The sequence below is a fragment of the Zophobas morio genome, unplaced genomic scaffold (genome assembly GCF_036711695.1).
Source record: "Zophobas morio isolate AGI-343-1 ecotype UQ-CSIRO unplaced genomic scaffold, CSIRO_AGI_Zmor_V1 ptg000011l, whole genome shotgun sequence".
Classification (NCBI taxonomy): Eukaryota; Metazoa; Arthropoda; class Insecta; order Coleoptera; family Tenebrionidae; genus Zophobas; species Zophobas morio.
Window position 1 is genome coordinate 15210193 of NW_026972116.1, and position 16075 is coordinate 15226267.

A 16075-nucleotide genomic window follows, 5' to 3' on the forward strand; every position below is an offset into this window, starting at 1 on the left:
GCATGTCGCAACATGTTTGCACGGATGCATAAAAAAAAAATCCCGGAGTTCCACGAATTGCAGCGGCTGCCACTTCCACTCGTTGTTCAAGCTCTTCGATAGTTTCTGGACACTGTTGATTTGCAGAAACTAACTGTTTCATCCCACTCCGTAGACAAAAATTACATGGATTGAGATCAGGTGAACGCGGAGGCCAAGTTACTAGACATTGCTACCATTTAGGAACGTGAACTTTACACACTACAATAAATCTTATTCTGAGGCATTCCCAATATTTTTATTGCACACATTTCGAAATCACTCTGTATATTTAAAAATAAGAGAGAAACAAATATTTCACAGTTCTTTGACTTTGTTTGCCAGGTCTGGTAGTTAATATTTTTCGTTGCAGCTGTCTTATGCTCTTGGTTTCCGCAGTGTAGGCATTAATTATATGTTCTTCCGTAGAAGTGGAAATGGGAACTAATAGAACGTAGGCTGATGAAAAAACGGGTGGGTGGGTGGGACTAAGTTTAATGTTTGCCTACATTCTTTTATAAGCAAGCAATAGCCCCTTCCACCCACCCCCTCGTTATTCCAATGACTACTTTTAATATTGCACAGTCATTTGTCAAAATCAGTCTCATTGTAGCAGACACTAGCCCCGCCCACCCACCCGGTTTTCATTCTAATGATCTTATTTCTGTTCAGTATAAGATTCACCTTTCATTAAGACTAGATAAAGTGAATTACTGAAATAGAGCAGGGGTGGGTGGGCGGGGTTAATTATACGTTCTTTTGTAATAGTAGAAATGGGAACTAATAGAACGTAGGCTAATGAGAAAACGGGTGGGTGGGTGGGGATAAGTTTAATTTTTGCCTACAGTCTTTTATAAGCAAGCAATAGCACCTCCCACCCACCCCTTCCTTATTCCAATGGCTACTCTTAATATTGTTTAGTCATTTATCAAAATCAGTCTAATTTTACAAGATACTAGCCCCGCCCACGCACACTGTTCTCATTCTAACGATCTTATTTCTGTTCCATATAAGATCCACCTTTCATTCAGATTAGTTAAAGAGAATCACTGAAATAGAAACGGGGTGTGTGGGCGGAGTTAATTATATGTTCTTTTGTAGAAGTGGAAATGGGAACTAATAGAACGTAGGCTGATGAGAAAACGGGTGGGTGGGTGGACCTAAATTTAACAGTCTTTTATAAGAAAGCAATAGCCCCTCCTTATTCCAAAGACTACTCTTAATATTGTTTAGTCATTTATCAAAATCAGTCTCATTTTAGCAGATACTGCCCCCCCCCACCCATCCTGTTTTCATTATAACGATCTTATTTCTGTTCACTATAAGATCCACCTTTCATTCAGACTAGTTAAAGTTAATCACTGAAAAAAAAGGCGGGGTGGGTGGGCGGGGTTAATTACATGTTTTTTGGAGAAGTAGAAATGGGAACTAATACAACATAGGCTGATGAGAAAACGGGTGGGTGGGTGGGGCTAAGTTTAATTTTTGCCTATAGTCTTTTATATTATAAGCAAGCAATAGCCCCTCCCACCCACCCGCTCCTTATTCCAGTGACTACTCTTAATATTGTTTAGTCATTTATCCAAATCAGTCTTATCTCAACAAGTACTAGTTATGTACCCAGCATAACTACTCTTAATCACCATGGCTTTGTTAAGGATATGGTACAAGAAGACATGGTATGCTAGTTCGGTGGATTATTTTCGTCTGCTTTTACAGGAATTTATTAGAATTATTTTCACATTTTGGCCATTTTTCACAAAATCTACCACCACCGACCTTCAATGTCTAGTTACGAATGAATTCGAAATATTATATGTCAACTAATTCTCCTCATCTTTACTTGCCAATATTTGGTATGAAATACTCTATGCCCAGTTGACATATACCTAGCTGAATGTTTATGACTTAAAACAAAAAGAGGCAGTTTAGATTTTTTTTCAAACTGACAAAGTATTAGAGATGTACCGACTATAGTCGGCCGACTGTTCCGCTTTGCTAAAACCAGTTTATAAATGCAACAGACAGTGTGTTTTTTTTTCTATTTCTCTGACTACCTTAAAAACTTGTTTTATTTTAATAAAAGGACTAACTAAAGTTTCTTTGTTTTCCAAACAATGTGTTAAATTTGTTTGGATAATTTTAACATTTAATTTTTTGTAGTAACTCAGTACAAAAATAAAGAATAACACAATTTAGGGCAGTTTATACTTTAACCAGTTTTAACCACTTTTTTGGAAAATTTTTGGAAATTTTGAATTCGCTTTGCGTGTTTATTGGACCAGATATCGTGACGGCGATTTCAGAATCGTAACTAGCGGAAGATTATCTACACTTTGACACCAATTTTCGGTCCATTAAACCAATTTTAACCGGTTTTAACAAAGCCGACTAGTCGGCCGACTATAGTCGGTACATCTCTACAAAGTGTATAAAACATACATAAATATATAACATGTGCCAAATGGACAAAATATGCAAAATGTGCAATAATTAATGTCTGTCAGTCAATTTAGAAAACAATAATTTAGATCTACGGGGTTATAATAAACTAATGCACAAAATTCATGAAAAGCGCAGCATTTGTTTTTGAAAAAAAAAATGCAAAAACATGTCAAACTTTTTATTTTACTGTCTATCTTTTGCTATTTGTCAAAAAAATTTTACGTCAAATTTATAAAAGTTAGGACGTCATCAATTATTTTTTTAAATAGGGAGAATAATGGTGAATTCATTATTTGATAGAACTTGTTTTTCTGCATAGGAAAACGTAGTTTGATGTAAGGGTTGCATTACAAAAAAATTGGGCGAAGATTACATCGACAGAAATTCCCTCGCCCATCAAGGACAGCTTGTCAAATCCAGCTGTTTCGAAAAATTAAAAAAATTGATTTTGCGAATTTTATTGTTTTTTATGGCAACCATTCGCTTATCGAATAAAACAGTACATTTTATTTTGATTTTCGATGTTGTAATTCGCATGTGGTTAATTATGACTCGTCTAGATCTAGGGGAGGCTCAGTATCTAGGGGTTATGAAATATCGAAAAAATATGAAAATACCAAATTGCCCGGTGAACTCCATTACTGTACGCCCTTAGGTTATCCTCGATGAGAAAACAGCTTGAAAGTGTTTATGCTTATAAATCGGAAGAATATCACGTAGAAATTAGTTTGATTTGAATGAGGTCGTCCCCTCAAAACAGAACATCAAAATGATTAAGTATATTAAGCTACAATCGACAAAATGTTCTGAATGTCATTATTAAAACTCTAACGTATTTTTGCATTTTCGGGAAAGTGGGGTGACTCGTTTTTAATTTAATCGATAAAAAATATGAATGCAATGATGAATCACAAGTTAAAACTCATCATATTTTGCACATTGTGGGTAGAATTTATTCCGCAAAAGTTTGAGATAACGTCATCAATTTATTTCAAATTATATATCATAATCTGTATACTAAAGCATTTATTTGTCATAGTTATCAAAAATACCGGATATGCAAAATGCATATAATCCCGTCTCCATGATTCGTTTGTTATCATAATGTTGCGATGAACGGGTATGTTGAATAGGCGTAGACTGGAATGGATTTGACTACCTGATTTGACTACTGCTTTGTCACCGTTTCTAGGCTTGTTCTGGAGCACCCATCGCGACTTCTGCTTCCAGGTTCTTCTTTAGCGAACGCCCGCCGGCATTCATCACCGACGATGAGTCCACCAATCATCGCCGCACATACTAGAAAACCGCGTCATACCGGGGCGGTGCGGCGTATGGGTTTATTTCGTAACAAGAGTTATGAATTACTGCCGTTTTTAATAACTCTATTAAATCTACAGAACATATTTTAGTTATCTTGCTTTGGCAGACACATTACAACCTATTTATTTGCGATTTTATAGTTGCTTTAAACTACATTTTAAAGTAATTGTCTCACATAATATTATCCACAAACCTCAGAAAATGAACGATCATCCACCGCTTGATCCTTAGATACTCCCTACATGTACAATAGTTTGAAATGCATGATAAGCAACAAACCAGTGACAATATTGTGGCAATATATATTTTATAGGTTTTTCACTGACCTAAAATTTTCACGAAACGGCGATGATAATGCGTTTGAAGCAATTCTAGATTCCATACTTATCCGGCTATAAAGTCTTTTATGAGTGATGTTAATTTTATTGATTCTAAAACAAACGATAAAATGCAGCCTTTAAATGCATTTTCATGTTACTTATTCCTCATCTGAACTTACAGCGTATTTTTCTCGCTTGGTGGCATCAACTTTTGCCATGATTCACGGTAATAACTAATTTTCGTCAAAGCGTGGAGTAATTTCGCGCCACAAAACATTAAATTGAAGTGATCAGCGGTTCGTCCGTCGTGCAAACTCGAAAGTAATGCGACGAAATTTCTGCTCGCTTTCAGCAGTGTTGGGTTTTTGATGTAACACAGCTGGACGCCTAGATATTGCAGAAAGTAAACATACATATATAGTGGTGCAAGGTGGGTAATATATTTTAGGTTGTTACCCAGCAAAATATATTACCAACAAGTTTCACAGTAAATATGCACGAGGTATTATTAGAGCAGTTCTAGCAACAAACCGAGAGGGAATTTTAATCAACATTTTTACACGCAAACTTTTCACTCACAATTACGAACTTTGTGTGCAAATTACTTTCGGAAAAAGCACGTTAGTGGATTCAAGTTTGCTCAGATAACTATCGATAAACAATTAATTATCGGGTTGCGGTTCAAGCACAAGCAGTGTTGTTATCGACGATAATAGCTTTGTTTAGATTATAATTTCAGTAATAGAGCATTCTTATTTACTTAGCTTGGAAAGCGGCTCATTTATGCCAACAAACTAAGCTTCCACTTTGCTGTATTTTTCTGAGTTGTCGACAATGCATCACGAATTTAATATGATGTCATGTGAATGGTGTTCGATGTCAGATTTACTAGATACCATTATTTGGCACTTTAGAAGAACCGTTGCAGTGTTAACGCATTGTTTGCGTCAGTGGCTCGGAATCATCGAATCGGTTAACATTAACAAAGGCGTTATAATCAACATTGTTCTCTTCTAAAATAGCCGCATAACAAGATAAAGCACGCAAAAGTTACAATAGAGAAACTTTTCAATAATAAAGTACTAAATAGATGAACTTCAATCAACAGTATGGAGCTTACTCTGCTTACTTTTGCCCTGCTCGAAGTAAACTTAATTTAAATTTTAAACTCATAGATACGCAGTAGATTTTTCGTTCTCCTTTTAAGGTGTAACAAAGGCGCCGTTAATTTGAATGTGAAAAACAATGGGATTTATTTGTTTATTTTCACAAAATGTAATTGTAAAAACGACCATAAAAACATTTCTTATAAATAAGCAAGCAAACGCGACAGTAATAAACAAGCATTAAAAAAATGACGTAATAAATATGAAATTAGCGATTAATAAAGATAAGAAAGCGTAAAATTTATTTAAATAGAAATTACTTGGCTGTTGCTGTGTCAGTGTATAAATTTGAAGCTAAGGTTAGTAATTAGCATTCTGAAAAGCTCGCCGTTTGACGTCTGAAGAAGCATTAACACGTTGATTAAAAGTCCTAAGATTTTTCTTGATTTCTCGTGGTTGACGAGTCTCCAGGAAACTAACGAAATCTTGAAACCTCCAGAATTACTTGTTTTCAAGGTATCCATTTAAGGCCAGTCGCTACGTTTTCTGCATGGAGTTTTCGGCACATTTTGTGATCATTCTTTTTTGGAATTTTAGTGAAATTTATGCATAACGTATTTTTAAAGATCAATATCTCAATTATTCAAGCAAATTTCTGACAACGGTTTTTAACACTATTTTCAGGTTACAAAACTCCAGAAATCGTATCAGATATATCGTCGACATTTTTTGTTAGAAGCGATACACAGTAAAAAAGAGCTGCTAAACGTTTATTTTTACTATATCTCAGTTCCAAGAAATAAAGTCGAAAATAGATCTGGTACGATATCTAGAGTTTTGCAAGCTGCAACAGTGGTGAAAACCGCTTTCCAAAATGTTCATAAATAATTGAAATATTGATTTTTTAATATACGTGATGCAAAAATTTCAACAAAATTTAAAAAATATGTGATAATAAATTGTCTAAAAAACTGCCGTAGCAATTATGTAGTGAAAGTTATGAACAAGGTACATTTAAAATTTCGTAATAATAATGGCGATATTAAATTCTGATAATATATTGACAACACCATAAGAGCCAAACGTAGCAACTCCTCTTAAGGCTTAACGCTGTATTGCATGTAAAACTGAAGGGATGTGAAGAGCAAATAACAATAAGTCAAGTATTCTTAAAAGAAATATACTTATACCAGTCACAGTGTAAGAAAGAAAAGTGACATCTACTACTAAGCTAAAATATAATGATATTACAAGAAAAAGTATGTACTATATTTTATCAATCGTCTCATAGAGACCACATTCAAGGAAAAACGAAACAATGTACATAATATGAACTACGAAATTCAATTTCAACTATTTCTTAAAAAATATGCTACAACTTGAATATAAATGAATGAATTTTATAAATAATATCAAAAATAGTTCATCTAATTTCCCAAAATTTTGAGAAAATAGTACAAAAAGGAAAATTTGCACAATTAATTTTACTCCTTAAAACTAGACGTATTAGAATTTCGGTTTCGTGGAAAATTCGGTTTTTAAGATTGTAAGTATTATGTAATTATTATTGTATAATTTTTATTAAAATAAAACGATAATTATTTCTAATTGTAAATTCTCAGAATCTATCCATTTTCTGAAGTAACAAAACATTCTAAAATCTACACGCAATTTTGTTTCAATGTTTGAAACCTGCAAAATATTGTTACGAAAGAAACCCATACGCAGTCCCTGTACTACGCCTATGGGTTTCTAGTATGTGCCGCGATGATGGGTGACTCATCATCGGTGACGGCGGCCAGGCGGGGTTCGCATAAACACACCGGAAGTCTCGATTGCGGGCTCCAGAAAAACCGAGAAGCGGCGCTCGCGATCCATCCTGAGAAATGTATGGATTTAAATATAGGTCACCGTCGGGAACGATGATTCAGTCAACGAGTCGAGTCCAGCGACTATCAGAGAATCCAATCAAGTTGCATCGGAATTATTTTATACATAATCGCTGTGTAATTAGTCGTGTAAATTTGAGTTACTAAGAAATAAATTGTTGAGTTTTACCCACGCCAATTTTAAGCACTGATCATCGTACCAATATTCAGAATTGCCAAAATTACCAGAGTTCAAAAACTTATAGAAGTTTACGGGCTCTGAAATTTCTAGAATTTTCATAATCTAGATAAATTTTTGCATGCTAAATTTATAGAATCAGCAATTTCCCGAGCCAAAAAATTGTAAAATCAGTGGAATCTGCAAATTTTTGGAAACGCAGATTCAATATTTTAGAAATGTCTGGATTTCTTGAGTACATTCAAATTTGGAAGATCTTCACTTGCGAATCTTCAAAATTATCTGAAAATTTCGTTTAAAATTTGTTCGCAGTATTCCAATCTTCAAAATTTAGAAAATATAAATATATATAGAGGACCTTAAATGTTATAATGTTAAAATTCATATAATTCTCTAGAAGTTCCTTCACCCATCCTAAAATTGTAAAAAATGAAGAATTTTCAATTTCTGGATTATTTTGATTCGTCGCAATTTCTATAAAATTCGAAAATACTTGGACTCTCTGGAATACTTAAAATTCTCGAAATCAAAAACTTTAAAAAATTTAAAAATCTGCAATGTGTAGAATCTTTATTTTATAAGATTTATTGAATTCCTGGATCTCTAGAAATCGTAGAATCTAAAAAACCCATGCAATCCTACAGGTTCTTGGAAAGAAAAATTTATAGAATTTCTAGATTAAATTCTCTTAAATGTACAATGGCTTTAGAAACTTGAGGACTTGTGTAGTCTTTAGAACGTTCACAATTCCGGAATTCTTTTAAATACTTGAACTTGTGTTTTTACATTTTTGGGACTTCGAAACCCCTAAAACTTCTGCTGGGCATTTTTTTTTTAATATCTAAAAGCTCAGCTTTGGAAATTAATCTTGGATGAGTTGGTGAAATCTCTGAAATTTCTACAAACCTTCCAGAATTTCCAAAATGGTAGAAACTGAAAAATATTCTACAATATGTTGAAGTACTCTAGGGATAATCTCTAGAATCCCTAATCATGGAATCTGTAGAATCACGAAAACTTTAAAAGTTCCCGAATATGAATGTTTTACCTCCAAAGTATTTACATTTTCCATAATTCATAAAACAGTACTATTTTTAATGTTATTAACCTTATGTAATTATTATTATCTGAATTATCTTCATTAGATATAAGGCGACAAAATCTATACATATTTTGAAGACAAAAAAATCTAAAATCTTCAGACTATTCCATTTATAGTCGATATTAATATCTTACGAATGCACAACTCCGTTATAATGTTTGAAACCATCTAAATATAACTCCCAAATTTACCAGATCTCTAAAATCTATAAACGTCTCTGAAATTTCTAGAACTGACTTCTGAATTTATAGAACCTCTGCAATTCCGCGAGTCACAAAATTGTAAAACAAGTAGAATTTGTAATTTTTTAAAAACAAATATTCAAAATTTTTAAAATATCTATTTAGATTTATCAAAAACATTCAAATCTGTAAAATTTCCACTTGCAAATATTCACAATTCTCCGTTTCAAAATTTTCACTATATCTAAAAGTTTAAAATTTAGAGAATATATAAAGGACCTTTAAAAATTCCCGGTTTTCTCTAAATATCTCAAAATTCTGCCCACTGTGAAATCTTCAAAATCTCTTGAGCCTCGAAAATGTCGAAAAATTTTGAAAATTCTAATATTCTACAATCTGCAGAATTTTCATGTTGTTAAATTTACTGAATTGTTAGATATCTAAAAGTTCTAGATATATATATAATCTCAAAAATCTGTACGATTCTACAGTCTCTTGAAACGTGTTGAACCGATAAACTTTTTAGAATTTATAGAATTCTTAGTTTAAATTCTCTCAAATGTACAATGGTTTTAAAAACTTGGGAATTTGTATATGTTCACAATCTCGAAATTTGTACGAACTTGTATTTCTACATTTTTAGAACTTCAAAACTTCTAAAAATTCCACTAGACAATTTTTAAAAATATCTAAAAATTCAACTTTCGAAATCTTGGAATGGACTGGAATCTCTGAAATTTCTACAAATCCCACAGAATTTCTGAAATTGTAGAAACTAAAGAATATTCTAGAATATGTTGAAGTCTCTAGAATTTCTAAACTACTTATCCAAAATCTTTAACATCTTTGGGATAATTACAAAAACTTTAAAATTTCCGGAATATGAATGTTTTACCCGCAAAATCTCTACACTTTCCATAATTCATTAAATTATCTTAAAAATTTCTAAAATTTTAGAATTTGTAGATTTTTAGAACCTATAGTTTTTCTGAAGTAACCAAAAATCATGTATTTGAAAAAATAGATTACCTTACAAATAAAAATCCAAATTTAAAATTTGTAAAATCAACTTTAGTCCTTGAAACTTCACATATTTGTAATTGTTGTTATCTGCATTATTATCGCAAACTTTAATTAATATTTACTTGTATTTTTTTTATTTTACGCGAAGTTATTTTAATACCTCTAAATTAAATTCCCAAATTTGGTAGTTCGAATAGATCATTTTTTCAATACCATGCGCATACTTCGAGCTAGACGGAAATGGAAAACTCTATCTTGTATGCTAAAAAGAATAATCGCTGCCACTAGGAAAGCTAAAAAAAATGTTAAATATAATGTTAATATTAAATATACACAACTGATGTTCACTCATCCCCTGCATTCTCTGTACAAACACTAGCCCCTGTTACATTAAAGGAATGACTACTGAAATTATGAAATTTACTATAAACATTTGATTGTTAGGCTAGATAACCTTATTTATGGAAAATTATATAAAGGGAGAGAGCATCTGTTCCGTCCGATGGTCATTGCTGGCCATTACGGCTTAAAACCCTCATAAATAAGCTTATCTATTCTAACAATGAGATGTTTACCAGACTTCATAATTCTATAGTCATTGTTTTGAATCCAAAGCGGCCAACACACACGCACTGAAAAGCTAAAAGGGTTTATAGTAAACAAGATCCAGTATTTTGTCACTTTTTCCATAAAAATTGGTGGAGGTGCCGGGATAGCACCCGAAGAAAAAACCTAAATAAACATGAATGACAACAATAAATATAAATATTTATTATACGAAGACAAATAACACAATTCTTTTACAGTGTGATGTGCTACATCATTCCGCGCTGACGCGAATTTTTCCATTACTTTTAAACTGACTTTCTGATATTGAAAAAGAACTGCTAACGAGACCGCTGAACACAATGTCATCCGTCGTTGCTCACTGATAGAAGAAAAGACAATATTTGCGTAACGTGAGGCATGTCATTGTATGTTTTTCATTTCCATTTCCATTTTACATAAATTTCGGCAGGGGTAAAAAAAAGTCGATTGGAAAAACCAGCAGAATATAAATCATATTATAGGAGTATAAAAAAAATATATTATTTTTTCATAATTTTAAATAATAACCGAAATATATCTATTAACAGCTGCAAAAATTTCTCTGAAAGAACACATTAGCGACGTAATTTGCGGCGAACTTTATTTTGTGCTAATTTTTTCACCCGCTTTTGAAATAACAAAGCACGAAGGCACTTTAATGGGGTAAACAATAGGGAACAGACGTAAAGAGGTTTGATCTAGATATAAGAGGTCGTTATCTGCAACTGTGTAGCAGCGAACATCGAGACAACAAAGAAGTGAAACAGTTGTAACGATTACCTTAGTTTACGATGATGGCTCAGAAATCCTTCAAACAGAGCCAGTGAGCATTTATAATGTAGTTTTTATTATCGCACTTTATACATCGAATGTAATGAGATTCGAGCGATGAATGAGGATGATATTAGGAAACAATGGCATTTTTATTGGTCGTTGCAGTTTTTAGCTCTACCATATTTCGCGTTCGCGCTTGAGTTTTGTTTTTTGATTATGAGTGAAATAATGTGGCATTTGAACTGTTCACGATATTTATTTCCCGAGGGAAAAATTATAAGTATGTCTGACGTAAACATTTTTATTTCTGCACATCATTTATTAGACACTTTAAGTAAGTAGGTAGTGGAACGTGAAATATAGTCGTAACAGTAACGTAAAATTGTTTTCGTAGCTTTTAACAGGGCGACTGACATGTAGCGATAAAGTTTACAACAGTTGCAGTGATAGCATGGTCCATTAAGGGGACACTGGAGGAGGTATAACAATTTTTTCCTTTTTTATATGGTATTTTGAAGGTCCGAACAGCTAGACAAAAATCTTTCCGAGAAAGTCGCCAGAAGTAATTATTATCATTTTCGAGCGATATTTCTAATTTAAATATAACGATGAATTCGATTTCATACAAGTCGTCCGGAAGGATGAATGCTATTGTGCCGGTTATTATGTTAGAAACTGGTAGATTAAGAATACTACAAATTCATTGTAATATTGCGAAACACTTTTACTTTTGACTTCGTGTGGTATATTCTAGTTTAAATTTAGTTTATGGTAAATATATTTGTCGCCATTCTGAGGTCGTTGTATTTCTGTTTCAAATTTAATTATTTAAGATTCTTTGAATCTAAGTTCTTTCCACTTTGTCCGCAAATGTGACAATAAATTTTAAGTGTGTCGTAAACGAGTAAGTAATGAAAAATTTAATTAAACCGCGATATTCATTTCTAAATTGGTAGCGACTATAATCTCGAGTTTATTTTCACCTACAGCAATATTTTTAGCGATCTAATCTACTACTTTTTTATGCAATTCCGAGGTTGTACACAACACGCTTTTTTCAGTATTATTATTTTTAGCATGTTTTTATTAGTGTACGTGGAAATGAGTATTTTGTACCCGTAGCGCATACTAATGAATAAACGGAATAGCAGGTTTTTTTTAGCTTAATTAATGCGGTAAAACGAAATGGACAACGAAAGTGATTTTTAAGTTTTTGCTTAATTTAATTTTTTAATTTAAACTTAAAACCGAACTTTCAAGGTGGTTAAAAATCCCGTCGTTATTAAATGTCGGGAGTAGGAATGAATTTTTAATGGACTTTTTTCTTCGTAAAGTGTAAAATTATTTCGTTTTAAAATTTTTAGCACCTGAAAGCCAGCTACAATTTTATAAAATATTTTAGACTACATTAAACGAGTAAGTAATGAAATGGGTTTTATTATTTTGAGGGACTAAAATAATGCGGGGTGTAGTACATCAAAAAGGAGTTTCTGTCAAAGTGGTGATTTACTCGAGTTGTAAACACGCTGCTGTCGCCAGATTGTTGTAATCTGCTCAAACGACTGCAATTAATTCCAAAATTTGTGGCATCTGCTACCAGATTAATAACCATTATCAAAGTTATTACCGTAACATTCTTAATTATGTCCTGAAAATGAAACATTCAAGGAACAGTTTTAGCTCAGACCACTGAAACATTAAATTTTAGGTAATTTGTCCCGACATAAGTGATTTATCTCCCATTTAGAACCCGTTATCTTAAATTACAAAGTATAGTGGGAGAAGTATTATCACGATCTACGTCGAAACCCTTTTGCGCAGAATATGCAAATAATGAAAATTTAAACGTTCCTATTCTGCGTCGCGTACGTTCTCCATCTGTCCAAATAATAAATGAAATATGGAGAAGAGCTTTCCCACCAATTATTATTTGCCAAAGCTTTCATTAATTAAGCTGGGATCCATTATTCTGTTTGTGCACGAGGCTAATCAATTTAATTGATCCCAGTTATTTTTTAGCTTCGAGGAGCTAAAAAAATATTTGTTTTGTTAATCAATCAATAATTGCTTTTTTTATTTTTTCAGCCAACACCAGCCAATATGCTCATTACGTGTTCAATACTCTGGATCAGGATCACAGCGGACTAATTAGCTTTGAGGTAAAGTGAACTATCCTTTCATGTAGCTTTGTCTGACTGATGTCAAACAGCATAACCTACGACTTTTTGTTTCAAGGTATTTTCGGTACTGGTCGAATTGCGAATAATTTCATGCTAGGTTAACCCAAATTGAATGTGGAGAGCAGCGGTTCTCAAGCCGACAACCAGTGAATCGAATGAATGAACAAGACTATCAGATATATATTTTTATTAATTTAAAAAGACCTGCTGCATATTCTCCTCTTTACCCGGTCTTCACAAAACAACCGTTTGACTAAGCAAGCGTTATCAAATCGTGTTTATATTTTCGGGTTACTATCATCTATCAGGGGACACCGAATAATTCAAGGTACAGGGTGCGGAACACGAAAAATTGAGGACCGCTGGTGTAAATGTATATACGAGGCGCGCTTCGCAGTGAAAAATCAATTTCTGGTCATAATGAATGCATGAAAACGCATTTCGAAATAATGTGTTGTACCGAGCAAGTTAACTGCATCGTAAAACTGCATCCATGCAAACCAATAAAAACGCTATTTTTTGCGAGCGCCGTGGGAGCTGGAATTGTGCGACATTTCAAATTTCATCTGCGTAGTAAGCTCCACATTCTTAGGCTCTCCCTCTAAGCCCGAGGTGTGAGTGCACGGAAACACAATAACAACGAAGACCAGATTTGATGTATAATTCAAGATGCACTCGCTTAGCACTAAATCTGTTTACACAGAATACACAATTTACAATCAGAGATCAACCCACATTATAATTAACTTGAAACCGGAACGTCAGAACACCGATACTTGACTAAAATTAGATCCTTGTGTAGTTACCTTTGTACATAGCTCTGATTAAGAAAGGTACCTAGATACAGAGGTGCGTCTCTCGGCTCCAATTCATCACTCTACGGAAACTGCGGTCGGGGGCGAATTTAAAGAGCTTTGTTTACCTAAATTACAATTGTTCACGCTGCATTACAAAAGCCTTAAGCGATATTGGATCTAGCGCAAGACGTGTATGAAAAGGTATAGGATTCAGGCTTCTGGTTTATTTCAGGCAAGCACACGAAACAAACAGTGAATGCATGTTAAATTACGGCGTGCACGAGCTACAAGTGAGTTTCTTGCAGCTGGCGGTGTCTCGACGTACCACCTACCGATGGGTTATTCATTTTTCTATACGTTTGCGTATGCTATCATTGTGGGTCAATTGTGTCGCGATGGGTCTGATTGTGGTAGCTGAAATCAAATTGCGGGTTATATTTAGCTTTCTATCCACGTTGCGATTTATTTTCAAACTGTATGACAGTTTAACGATTGATTTCTGATTCTGATGCAATAAAAGTTCTTATTTCCAACAGCTTGTTTTTATAGGAATTGCTGATGAAACGCTGATGATTATACCGATGGCGCGAATTTAAACCTGTACAACACAGTATTTTCCCAATAAAATAATATTTATTGTTCCATAAAAAAATCCCATTATGGAACAATGCAAAATCAGGATATAATTGTTGTGGTGCCACTGATATATTCTTGGAACCATAACCGGTTAGCAACGTTCATAAAATTCACAAATTGGAATATGCTGCTTTACGGCATCATCAACAATTTACCGAAATGTGGATCATAAAGAGAAAATGCATGTCAAAATTGAGCGCACTAATACTACCTCGTTGTTAATGGGTGTGATATATAAACTACCAAAAAACATACTTCATGTTATTAACCCGCATCTCTAAACGATCCAACTAATAGGCTGGCGGTCAACCTTCCTCTTATATTGTTAAATATAAAATGTTGTTATACAATTTTATTTTTTTACGAAAATTTAGAAATAGAACGTTAAGCACAAGTACAGAAGTATTTTATTTTATGAAGTTAAGTAGCATTTACTGTTCAAAATTTTAAGATGACGTCATCAAATTGAGGATGCTGGTTAGGGTTTTATCATCTGCGCGGTATTCCTAAACTACATATAAAATTTGCCAATAATCCAGTAGTCTAGTAAATATCGACAGACGACATACACGACTTGGCCTTCCAAAAACAGGACGGAAAATAATTATTATTTAACATCGTCGTAACGTTGCAACGAGACTTTAGTCAAATTTAATACGAAATTGTTATTAGATTTCTACATTCACCTTGGGTTTTTCGTCAAAGCTTTTTTGTTCCTCAATATTATTTTAATTTATGTATAGATACACTAATATTAAACAATTTGTTAATACCAAACAAATTCTTACTAAAAGAAAACTCATTAGACTTTTGTCAATAAATTTATTGAGAACTTCTGGGATCATGTGACTTCAGAAGAATGGCAACAATCGTTCCAGTAGTTTCGGAGATTATCTGTCTGATAACACTCGAAGCAGACGACAGGTAGACGGAAACAGGAGTCCTATTTTTTTTAACTCTATGGGTCATGAAACGTCAAGTAAACATGAAAGTAGCCATTCGCCGAAAGGACCCTATTGCATTTCTTCCTTAGTTTACACTCAAGAAGTAAAAATCGCTTTAAGGTGAAGGGAACTATAAGAGTATCGCTTGGGTCCCTTTCAGTTCTTCTTATGCATATACTAATCATTTAATCAATCATGAATGTAGGAAGTGTCAATTTTTTTTGTATATTTAATAATTTCAAATTATTTTTTCTAACAGAACCAACATTTTGACGAGGTTTGCTCAAAGATTGACGTAATAAAGTTTATTTAAGTTTTATACAATAATGAGCTCTTGTACTTGTGATTTATGAATCCTTTTTGATTTTGATTGGTATTATAATTTTTATTGTTTAATTCGCTCGGGTTCGAATTCAATTCCAGGCATTCCCATTTTTTGTATTCATTAACTCAAGAAGAGTACACCCTATTTTCTCTAAAATTGTAGAATACAGTACCTTATTATTAGTATGACACTGCACCTATTCAAATTGATACATATCCTTATTAAAATGTTGATAACGCTATCAC

General features: G+C 33.3%; 1 protein-coding gene across 3 annotated transcripts in view; it reads left to right on the forward strand.

Moving 5' to 3' along the window:
- Positions 1–16075, forward strand: part of LOC135127023 (uncharacterized protein) — a 331051-nt gene that overhangs the window by 281612 nt on the left and 33364 nt on the right. For all 3 annotated transcript variants that reach the window (XM_064053317.1, XM_064053319.1, XM_064053320.1), the window contains one exon: positions 13034–13107. In XM_064053317.1, the coding sequence (XP_063909387.1) occupies positions 13034–13107 (74 nt within the window). The remainder of the gene's footprint in view (positions 1–13033; positions 13108–16075) is intronic.